A 13,061-nucleotide genomic window follows, 5' to 3' on the forward strand; every position below is an offset into this window, starting at 1 on the left:
TAATTGTGAAATAAGTACACAAATAGGTACAAGTAACAAAGTACTGTTAATTTTGGGTTTTTAGATGATTTTTACATTTAGAAAACAATATATTTGTAATGTAAACAAGACTATATTCGTTTAATTAAGAGCGATAAGTATGTTTTGGAGTAAGCTTAACGGAAAACCTGGATGGGATATCCGGCGAAAAGATAATTGTTTCCGGTATGAAAGGCTAACTATCTCCATCCGGTAAAATAATGAAGAACCAGAGAAATGTTTCTACCTAAGTAGGGAACATCAAACAAGTTAATTGATTCATCGTGTATCATAAATAATAAGAAAATATATTTTTCTTGGAAATTTATGGCGTTATATAAGCCAAGAAGGAATCCATTATATTATTTTCTACTTTGAAACATTTCCATCGACTTTTCGTTGCTCAGTGGATGTTGCTGGTGGTGTTAATACTAGATTAAACGTTGGTGTTTAGATCACTGAATCTTGGGGGAAATCCATATTCGTTTCACTTCCAAAATTGATATTACACGCCTTTATACAATGTGGGCATAGAAACGCGTCTCCCATATGTTTTTAACATTACAATTGCTTTGTTAGATGGAAGATGAATTCATAATTTGAGTTCCATGGGCGTCCGGTATAGTATATTTAATATGACAAATTAAACAAAAGAATTAACAATCACAATATATAATTTCTCTTAGTTCTACGATCCACTTTTTCAGATCAGTTTGCACAGATGTAAATGGCACACAATATTTAAGGCACTAGGAATGTAAATAGGATCACAATAAAATATAATATAATTACAGACAAAACCAGTTATAACATAATGAGACCAACAGATAATGTTTAGCTTAAAAGTATGGGTTAGATTCCTATTACGTTTAAAAGGTTGTTTTATTAAACGTATTACGGATATATTTTGTTAATTTTATAATTATTAAACAGTGTTTGATATATATATAAAGTTATAAGGCTATCATTTAATCTGTGGTCGTTATATCCGGCTATTTCTGAATTTGCTATTAAAGGCCACGCTTAAGAATTTAACCCTTTCCTTAAATATTACCTTTGGTGCCTGTTTAATAACATAATTACATTTGTATATATCATATAATAGTTTAGTAACAAAATAATATTTTGTTTGCCTACAATTTTTTTCATATACTATATATTTAATAATATTTGGGTTCTTTGTTACATAACTAGATAAACTACAATTATTAATTCGGAATAATAAAATCGATTGAAAGGCACTTAATTATCAATATATTTTAACTTTATTTGGCACCTTTCAACGGAAGATCTTTTAAATATATATTTTGGTATTAAAGCTTTTCTTACAAGAGTTAAAAACTATACAGATTATGCCTAAATATTAACTGCTACACCTCATACATTTTATTAAAATACTTGTCTTAAAGTTAAAATAACAATTACAATAAGAAATTATGATTCCACATTTTTCAATTTTACTAATATCTTGGACCCTTTCAGTTTATTAATAATAATAATATTATGGGGGTATTTAATAATTACAGTATTAGGAATATACAATTTAAGTGTTATCACAAAATTAAATCTTACACCCGAAACTTTACTCCAAGTAATCCAAAGATATACTTAAAAAGTGACCAGTTTCGGTATAAATATTCAAATACTGATTACTGAGATATTTTGAAACAAATTTCAGGAATTATTATTTACCTATCACTATCTAGTTCGAGGATAAGATTATTATCCAGTAGGTTATCAAATATTCTATTTGAGATAAATTTAAAATAAGGTAGTCAAGGTCTATACGGTATAATACAAGGTAGGATAAAAATGTGTGTGTAAAATATCTGCGGAATGCTTTATTTAAAAAAGGACGGAAATATTAAGTACAGGTATAGCACCTTCGAATTTTGAGTTTCATAAATTTATCCGTACCCTTGCTACACCGCCGTCCCTCTTTTCATACACAACTTTATCGCTACAGTATAACCTCTCTTGAATGGCAGCGAACGATTGCCCTTTAGTTTCAGGAAGTAGCATTAATATAAATATAACGCCACCGACCGACAGCAAGGCGAAACTCCAGAATGCGACATATGTACCTAAGTTATCCGCGATCACTTGATATAACTTAGTAACTGCAAATGTCATTAAGGCAACACATATTTGAATTATACATGTGGCCTTTGACTTTATGTGAGTCGGAAATATTTCTGATGTTATAGCAAACGGAACTGTCGCCAGGCCAATAGTGTAGGAAAATATGAATATTGGTATCACAACAACAGGAATGAATTTTAAGTTAACAATGTACTCACTGTTTGCATATTTCATAAAAAAGTACGCTCCTATAATAACATTAGCTAGGCCAACGCCGCAAGACGAAACTAAAAGTAAAGGTTTTCTTCCTAACCTATCAACTAATTGCGATGAAATTGCGGAAGTTAGTAATTGGACCGAACCAACCACTATACACGATTCTCGAGCGCCTAAACCGCCCTCAGCAGCTCCAAATATTTGTTCCGCGTACGATATTATCGCGGTACTGCCACAAAATTGCTGGGTAAAATATATCCCTAGCAAAATTATCAGTCCTCTTTTATTACCACCTACGGTGACAAGATCCTTCCAACGACTCTTTTCCTTCATATTCTCATTGACAAGGTGAGTCATACTATCTAATTCTTCCATCATGTAATCACGGCCTCGAAGCTTTTTTAGAGATCTCTCAGCTAAATGTGATTGCCCGGATTTGAGGTAATAGTATGGCGACTCCGGCATAGCACTAAAGGTTACGACGAAGAGTATAGGTATTGCAATGTTGAAACTCGCCAGCCCTAACATAGATACGTAGGGCCCAATGCAGTATTGTGACAGGATCCCAAACTGAAATGGAGAAAAAACACAATCAATTACAAAAACAATAAGGGTATGTAAGAAATATATTATATAGGTACTTATTAATATATATGCACTCTCGGAATAAAATAATAAAAAATACGTTTTTAAGAACTTTTCATTTGTTTAAATTAGGTTAGGTTATACGATTAGATATTGTTTTTGTTGTAACGTGTAAAACACATAATTATTTCCGTACCTTAGACATTACTGTGATGAGGGTAGCCATAGCCCCTCGCACCTCATTCGATGCAATCTCACCGAGGTACATAGGAGCTGTTGTGTATGCGATGCCGTAACCTAAACCCGATATGAGCCGAGCTGCGTATATTGTAGGGACATTGGTCGCGAGCATCACCAGGATCCAGCCCAGGATGTAAGGAATTGCGGCGAGGAGCAACGTCTTTTTTGTGCCAATTCTGTCTGCGAGGTACGATGCCGGGATGGGGCTTAATGCTGAAACAGTATAGGGTTTCAATTAGATAAGATACAATTTTAAATATGCATTTTCATTACATTATGATTCCGATAGCTATTTGCGATAGCTAGATTAGCTATTCTAGAAACTTCTATATTTGAATTGAGGTAAAAAACAGCGTATGTATGAGGAAAAAAATATAGAATAGCTGATAATTACGCTGATTATATAATGAAACCAGAAGAAAAATCTACGTCAACATCTCGTAAACCTATAAAAATTTGGCATACAATATTTACATAGGCCAAATAAAACTGTAACAGTAGGCAATATAATCACCTGAACTTAATATCATTAGAGAGGCAATCCATGAACTCTGATCCGGCGTTGTTGGAATAGGAGAGTCTTTGTCCTGTAGTTTCGGGAGGGTAGGAGATGTCCATCCCACTGTAGTTCCCGCCGCCGCCGTGATCAAGGTCGCTGGAAATTTTAAAATAGCCATGAAAATATTGCTTGATAAAAACATTTTTAACGTTTAAATTTTGTGTCTTGAGACTATGAATCGTGAATAGCCAAAGTGTCAAGGCACGCATAACATATTGCGTAGAAAACTATCTATATCTGGATTCATACATCAGAAAATAAAATTCAAGAAAATGCACTCGAAGCTATACCTCTTATATTTTTATTATTATCTTTAAACATGTACCACGTAATAATTGTTTTCTAGTTACCCACAACACAGGGCCTCCCTAGTGTGGGGACGAGCGATATATGAATTCTGTGACAACCCTTAATAAAGTTTTTATTATTATTAAAATCATGTTTTAATATAAGTATAACAAAGGAATGTGTTGAAACACTTACTGTAGGTTACTCGTCGTGTTAGGTTTATAAAATATTGGGATTTTTATTTTATTTACTGTATATCTTATGAAAACTTTGTTAATTGTTAGTCCGATGTTCTAAAACTAAAGTAAACCAAACCGATAATCTAGTTATTCTTAATAAAGCCCAACTATGTTGATAATAACCCAGTGCCGTTAACCCTGCATGGTTGACCTCTGACTTAATGTGAAGTATAAGCTAGTGCGTCTAGTAGTCTATGGAAAAAATCTAATCACAGACAAGGACAATAAACATCGGTTTCGAAATTAGAGAAATTGATGTGCCACCGAAATAAAAAATAGCTTTCATAGTTTTTTAAACTATAAATTAAATTTTGAGTAACTCAGAAGAAAATACTAATCTGGCAGATGTATCTAACGTAGTTAAATCCGACTCATACGTCCTTAACGAATGATAAAAAATAGAATTACAAATAATGAAAAATGATAAGGACATGATAAGTTTTTCATTTAACAGGTAGCGACGATGATTCACCAGATCTTGACCTAGATTCATATTTTACATTTCATCAGTTTTATCAGTTGTTTGCGTAATTTTTTAATCAAATTGGTAAATCAATGTGAATTAATAATTATAAATAACAAAAATTCATTTGTATTATTAGTAGGATTAATATTAAGAAAAACCTAAAGGGACTCCTTTTAATAATATATTTTAGTTATTATATTTCAAGGTTAGTTATTGTTTTTTTGTTATATTAATTTATGTTATGATTTTAAGATTTACATAACAGCATTTAGGAACAGGAAACTCTTATACAAATTTTTATAGAATAAAATTATAATAATAGTATTATTAATAATTATTATTGAATTTAGTAGTATTTAGTTAACTCTGAATAATTGCTCTAATCACCAGGATGTTACAGAAAAAAATGCATTACAGGAAGAATGGTTAATTTCGAACTTGAGACTTAACATAAGCACAGACAAAATTAATTAAGTTTCGTAATTTACAAAAAAAAAATGTAAATGAAAGAGATGAGAGACAAGTGGAAGTATTTGGAGGCCTTGAGTCCTTCGCAGGACGTGTACTAGTGTGGAATAGAATAATAACATAAACTTAATGTAACTTAAATTACTACACGAAAAAAGGCTATTTTTTTCCAAAGTTCACCTACAATTCATGCATATGCCTTTTGCGTCAAAAGCCTCAATTAAAAATGTTATTGTAAGAATAAAAATAATACCAACATCCGTCGACCTAAACACTTTATTGTCAGCATTTTGATCATTTGATACGCCTTAGAAACAACAATGAACGTGATGATTTGCACTTATGTATCGCGTACATGACTTTTAAGAATTGTACCTACGCCATATAAAAATACAACTTCTTATTTCGTGAGATATTCAATATATAAAGCTAGGGTACGTGCCCATTTACTTCACGATGGAGGTACTTCATACTGTATGAATATAAAGGATTATAATAAAATCATTATTATGCTCCCAAGATCGAGGTGTATGATGTTGATTTAGGCTTAGATGTTACCTTAAATTAGCAGTCAAACGTTGCTATGCTCAACAATTATAGTATTAATAACGCTTTAAATAAAAGGAGAAGAATGGTGAACTTGAAGGGTTATTATTTGTACCTTTTATTGCCAAATCATATAAAAAAATGTCCTAATAAAAAAATGTTTAACAACCTCTTCATAGATCTACCGAATATACCAATTTTATTTGATACGAGAATTTTATATATAGATATATGTATTATTATATATACATAAATAAAAGAATGGCCTATTTTCTGTTGTTTGTGGTTAAGTTGGTTTTGAACACCGAAATTAGTCTTAAAGCGGGATACCGCAGTAGTTTTCTACTTATAAGTAAGTAAGTTCGAGATCATTATAAGAAATGTTTATGTACTTACCTATTAGAAATTAACTTATCTGAAAATATACTCTGTAAACCTAGCTTGTGTTGATAAAAGTATATTAATCACGTAACATAACTATGTGTAAAATTACGCTATAATTACCAATTAACCGCTTATAGTTCTAGATTGTGCTTAACACTCGTGTAAATCATTTGAAACAATTATTTAATAAATAAGCTATTTGTCCTCAATCTCTTTAATTATTTTAACGTCTTTTATACCACATTGAGTACAATAAAAAATATGGCGCAATTCAATTTAAAATTCGAATTCAAAAGTCTTCTAAACACAGGTGGTGTTTAAATACGTTGGTGCTAAAATACGGGTATTTTCCAAGAACTCATCCCGTACTTAATATAGCTCGTCCCGTGTGTATTGGAATAAACAGTAATATTTAAATAAATATGGAATATACATTAAGTTTCATAAAATCCAAGTTTTATGTTATGGGTTGCAAACGGGTTAAACAGGATTCGTAAATATAATAAGAGAAATCAATATCTAACATCGGTACCAATACCGTGGAAAAGACGCAAAGGAACAGGTTGCGTTTTTTGTCGTTACTCAAAAAACATCTCACACATGTTCATACTTGATTGATACGTTCACATAATAATAATTCAGTAACGAGACAACCCTTTATTGGTCTTAACCTCAGACTGAAACCGTTCCTTTGATCGTCTTTGATTTGTAGGTGCACCTAAGGTATGTCAGAGCAACTGTTCACTGACACAAAAAGGAAAGATTTATACTTTTGTAAGTAACAAATAAAACAACGGCTTGCGCTATTAAAAATGTTCGCCGTAGAAATGCCATATTATACCTGAGCAATATAGGCTATTTATTTCCAAAAAAACAATGTCCAGGTTTGCGTTTGAATTATTCGAAGTCGTTTAAACCAGCCTGGAAGTAATTCAAAATGTAAAACAAAATACATATAAAACTTTGGCGCGTTTTGTTTGTGATTAATCTTTCTGTCATTTGACTTATTAAAGTCAATCTATCAATCGGCTTTCACATGACATTCTCACCGCCCAGGACGCATTTGGTCATGCATTTTTGTTTATAGAATAGGGGCCAACGATCCTATATGCCCACAAAGGGCCAGACACGTGCGGTAGTTCGTTAAATGTGACGCGGACTGTGGAAGACTTCCAGACATCAAGATGATGCGGTCAAGGTTTAAAAAACTTATTCGTACACACTAATTAGTTAAAGTAATGTAATGAGATGATTTAATTATTAGGAACAGGACACTGTCTGTGTGTTCAGAATAGCGCCTAGTAAATGTAGCAGCAAGATATGAGATATAGTATTATTGAATTTACTTTAGACATAATCACAATCTGTAAATTATACTTGAAATAAATGATTTTTTTATGGCGTTTCGAAACTGGTTTATATATTTTTGTTATGTCTAGCAAAGTGATTACAATATATCTATTTTAAGATAACACACATAACTATCGGTTTAATAACTACCTACTTACGTCTTTTTTTTCTTACGTTGTAATTAGTTTGTTGTTTTTAAGCGAACGCAAATAAGATAATGTTGAACCAAAAATGTTTTAATCACAGGTACCATGTTTCATTGACCTATCAGTCAGATAAGTTGTAAGAATAATTTCGTAGGAAACTTAAGTAGACCATTTTTGGACAACCAAACATTTTCTGGAAGAGGAGGTTGAAAGAACCAGTATGATTTTTTAATTAACACTACCCTCATTTTCTCTCGCATATGTCTAATAACAACGTAATAAATAACATAAAGAAACGTAAATATGATACTAAAATATGTCGCTATACCGTGATAATATCTCTCTAAATATTCCCATACTATCGGATCTTTATAATATCTATAGAGTTTAATTTTTTTAACTGACAAACTCGAACGATTAAAATACTCACCACGTAGTAAGTCTCATAAGTAGGTAGCCCAGATTCGCCAGAGCCTAGAATAGTGCCGCAAAAGCGGAACTCATGTAAGCCTCTTCTGGGTAAAGGCGCACGTTGGTACTCCGGGGAACGGAGGCCGGACACGTTAGCAAAGAAGCGCCGGAAAAACAAGAACAAAACCTGAATACGCCGCAGACCACATGTCATTAAACGCCAGATAAGGCAAAAGATGTTAGAAGTATGGAATAAGCGGTACCTGGGGGGTGAAACAGCTGGTACCACAAGAATGTTCGTCGGAGATGTTAGAGCTGTATATAAATTAATAAAAGAGAAACGTTTCACACCACAGATGGAGCAAATTATTACAGGGTACGGAGCCTTTGAATGAAGACCCACATACATGCAATAATGGCGAACAAACCGTAGAACATATGCTTATACAATGCCCTATATTCGCACCATTCAGGCACGACATGGAGGAACAAACACAGATGACAGTAGACCGTAACGGTCTACAGGACATGTTAACAAAGTACAGACCGTGCCTGGAACGGTTCAGCGACGAATTTATTAAATATGTGATGGAGCACAACAAAAATTAAAGAACGAATCTTGCAAGCAATTGCGCCCCGGCTCGCCCATGAATATTGTAAATAACAATACCGATGTAGCAGAGCGTATCTCGCGAGACGTACGATTTTATTTTATTTATTTTGTAAGTAACAATATAAGAGATGGAAAAAAGTCCCCGGATACAATGGCAGGGCAGTGGAACGAAAAAAAGTCTCATAAGTAAACGAAGTCGTGGGCAATCATTAGTAATTAATAAACTAATAGCAAACAAAGTAATACGATTTCTTTATAAATATAGATATAAATATTTTACAATTAAAAACAATATATAGGATAAATGTAATTTATACTCGTGTGTTAATAGCAATTAGGAATCAGTTAACGAAGTAACTTATAAGTGTAATGATGTAAAAAATATATTAAGTTAAAAAAATAAACAATAAGTTTTCTTTAGACTATACACAGCAATGATCGTAGGAATTGTGAAAACCCCAATATATAAGAGTTAGCGTAAGTCTCAACTGAATTGTATACTTAGAATTTGCTTTTTGGGGATTTTTTTTCCATTATTGTATTATCCTATATGTACAAGGTCAACGTCTATACAGGCTCTTAAGACACAACCACGACGCATTAAATACTTTTTTATTATTTGGCAGCATATTAGGATTGCACAATAAGAATAAATTCGCGGTAACATTTTGTGACGCCATAGATCTACATCTATGGCGATACTCTATTGTGCAATAATACAAAGACTACAATAACCCCCTAAAAGGTTATGACAGATAATAATTCAATATTAAAATAAAGTCCCTAAAGTATTACTTTTCAAAGGAATTCTTGAAATTCTCTATGATATTATATTTTATTGAGTTTTATCCGCTGTCATATACAATTAGGTTATATTGAGATTGCAACGAGACTAATCAAAAAGGAATGCTTCTGTCTGCCCGGGCTTAGTCGAGTAAAGTACTTTAATTACGAGTTCTAGAACATTCCGGAGTAATCTTATTCTTATTGCGATCTTCGCCACTACAACCCAACAATCTTTACTAATCTTTTACAAAGTTTATCTTATTTGTTCTAAAATTGAATTTATCTGCTACGATTTCACGCTTGGATAGACAGATTAGCTAAAGGACATAGACGAGATGTTAATTAAATGTATGACCGATGGAAACAAGAAAATACATTAAACATATTAAAAGGCGGGCAACGTTATCGCGAGCCTTCTGACGGTGTAAAGTATTTACTCTAATTCGTATTAAAGTCACAATCTCGCCTTCAGCACTGTCAAATATGCCAAAAAACTAGATTGAAGTTTGATTACAATATGGACACGTAACTTCAAAAGTAAACCTTCTGTATGGTTACTCTCCGTTCTATAAAAATACTACTAATACTAAAATAGAAAATGAGTAAGACGGAATCAAATGACGGAAAGTTCAATTTGACGTAAATTTTTCTCAATTTCGCGTATCAATGAATTCGCCTTAGAGATGGCAATTTAGCAGCAACATCACATCATATTAAAGGATCTTTAATGTATCAATTAATAATGAAAAAATAATTCAAGTAAGAAATGTTTTCAATACTTTATAGTGTATTTTTAATTCAATAAAACTGGTGTTTTTTTAAAAAAGGTTAGATCACGCTCTAACCAGTTTATTTCTATAAACGAAGTAATGCATATATATTCGACCTAAAAAAGAGATGCTATGAAATCCAAGCAATCCAACGAAATATGAATAGAATAAAAAGACTAGTACTTCGTACTTCATACTTAATGATGTCGCTTTTCGTTATTTGAATTGACGTCATTCGGTAGGGTTCTGCGCTAAATATAAAGTATAATAAAAAATAAAAATTTACTTAGGGATGATGTAGTTAAAAAATTGTTAAATATCACGTGATCACTACTCGTGAGAGTACTCATACTATTTACACATAAACCATATTTTAAGTTCATGAAATGATTAATAAAACTCCTATACTGCCTACTGGTGGACGGCTGGCATTAGTTTCCTTCTGCGACTATTCTTAGAACTAAGATAAGCTTAAAATAATTTCTTTTTGTACTGCACTTTATAGACAATTTATTTAAGCAGCAAGTCAACTCGACTATGTATAAATAACTTTCATACATTATTAAATTTTTTATCTAAATATGGAACTATTCTAAACCAGACAACATAACAGAAATATACTATACACTATATTAACCTACGTTTATTTCACAAGTTGAAAAAAAATGCAATTCATTGTTGTCGCCAGCTTTATTTTTTACTGAGAAATTATTACGACCGTGTCCATTACTTAATAGAGCAGGCCAAACCTAGAAAAACAAGGTTATAATCCTGAAAATAGTATAGTACGTAAATTAACTGTATATTTGTATGTATTTTCCCGCCTCCTCTTAGTGGTTAAAATGTAAAACTCGGTCCTGGGTTCAATTTCCGTCATTATCATTTTAAATTCAAATAAGCCTATGTACCAATGAAACAGACGCAGTACTGTGTATACAACAAAATTATATTCAGTTGATAGCACACAAAAATTCGCGTCAACATAATTAATATTTAATAGTTTACAAAATTAAATGACGATTGAATAGTTTATTAATCAAAATGTTAATTGGTATATACGTAATCAATCATTTAGTGAATACGTGCGTATGACATAATGTTTAAAATATGTATAGTCCAGCTATTAAACATTTATTTAATACATACTAGCTGTCCATCACATCACACGCATGGATATCATTATTAACAAAAGTACATCATTCTGCGTGGAGAAATACATACATAGACATAGGTCTAAGACTCTCAGATATGTCGTTTCAGCGTGAGCTTATACATACAAACAAGTGTCATTCCCGCATATGGAAAAATTCCATACTTTGGATGACACTTTGGTTACCGCGTCAAACCTGATTCTAGAGAAACGAACTCTTACTCATTAGGATAACTCTTTCCTACTTTTTTATTCGCACTCATACAATTTGAATACAGTTTTTATTTTTGTCAGTCGTTTTATGTTTTATAGATGTTTAATAATTCAAATTATTTATACTTTTATTATTCGATTTTAATTCAATCAAATTATATATAAAAATTAATTCGCAGGAATTCGATCTCCGACTACCCACTTTTTATCACATTTTTTTAAGGACCAACATTTAAATCTACCTTATATTACCTTCAGAACATAGTAACCTAGACAAAATGCTATATAGGGTAGATTATAAATACTATGTTTATATTTAGACCGCAAACTTCGTAGAAGCAAGTTCAAGTGATCGTTACGCGGACCTTTTGAAATGTGGTATCAAGTCATGTATATTTTATCTATACTGATTAGTTTCGATCTAGCCGAAACACGAATTTATTAACTATTAATGATGAATTCATTATATATTATACTAATCCAGATATCAATATAACCTATTTTATTAATATGTAAAACTCAATCAGAATGAGAACTAAAAAAAATGTTTCAGAAGTAGTAACTATGTTAATCTTTAATAATACTTATTACTATCACGAACTACGTAAATAATAACCTATTTGAATGTAAATTATATTATTAAATAATCTAGCAATGTAAATAAAACTAATACATATATATTTTATACATTTACTATATTACGTAGACGTACGTACGTAGTTGAAACTTCGAACGGTGTATCTTCAGTGTTGCTTGTATGTAAATTTAGGTTCGAATTATTAATCGTGATTAAAAATAAGTGATTAACTCACCACTCAGTGCCGTCGCATATTCCCTCCACTTGCGGCCGAACACCATTGTTTGTATTCACACAATTTTTTGAAATAAACATTTATGGAAGTTCTACGCGGGCAATACAGTGCATGTGGGCGATCACTGCCTGCGTTTTGTTATATTTTGGAAACTGCTATCGTGTTAAAAATAGATCGCCACGTGCTATTCGCGTTTCGGCCTGATCGTGAATGGTAGCCAGGCGACCGTGGCTTGTGTTTATGCGGAATGAATTCACGATGTTGACAGTTTCAGCTGTCAATAATCGCAGGCAGACGGCCGCTGCGGGGCGCCGCCTCCGCGCTTGTGTCACCACAGATAAAAACACGCTCACCCTGCTTTGGCATCATTTGTGGCTGCCGGCACTGATAACGTCATACATCGATTTTTATGTGAAATGTAGGTTTCGAAGTTGTTAACCTTTAATTTATGTCTGCAATGCTATTTATCTTGTTCAAGTACTAGGGCAATTATAATTGTATTATTAATATGTAGGTCTATGTCGGACCTTACTCTTTCCGCTGATATGAAACCTTTGAGGATAAAACTGTTCAGTAAACATTAACGTTAATTCAATAAATGCTATTGAATTGTGCTCAATAATATTGCATAATATATTATGACCTATTTAAGTGAAACATGTTAATTTTGCGCGTATACTTTTTATATATTCATGGTCAATGATGTGTGGTATGTTTTA

General features: G+C 32.2%; 1 protein-coding gene across 1 annotated transcript; it reads right to left on the bottom strand.

Annotated features, from left to right (window-relative positions):
- Positions 1-674: 674 nt before the first annotated feature.
- LOC125052067 (facilitated trehalose transporter Tret1-like) lies at positions 675-12,665 on the bottom strand. The gene is made up of 4 exons (XM_047652735.1): positions 12,343-12,665; positions 3,656-3,796; positions 3,098-3,354; positions 675-2,886 (listed from the first exon to the last, which is right to left on the bottom strand). Exons 1-4 carry the CDS (start codon positions 12,386-12,388, stop codon positions 1,918-1,920), a joined length of 1,413 nt encoding a protein of 470 aa, XP_047508691.1. The 5' UTR covers positions 12,389-12,665; the 3' UTR covers positions 675-1,917.
- Between the last annotated feature and the right edge of the window lie 396 nt (positions 12,666-13,061).

Source organism: Pieris napi, chromosome 1 (assembly GCF_905475465.1).
Source record: "Pieris napi chromosome 1, ilPieNapi1.2, whole genome shotgun sequence".
Classification (NCBI taxonomy): Eukaryota; Metazoa; Arthropoda; class Insecta; order Lepidoptera; family Pieridae; genus Pieris; species Pieris napi.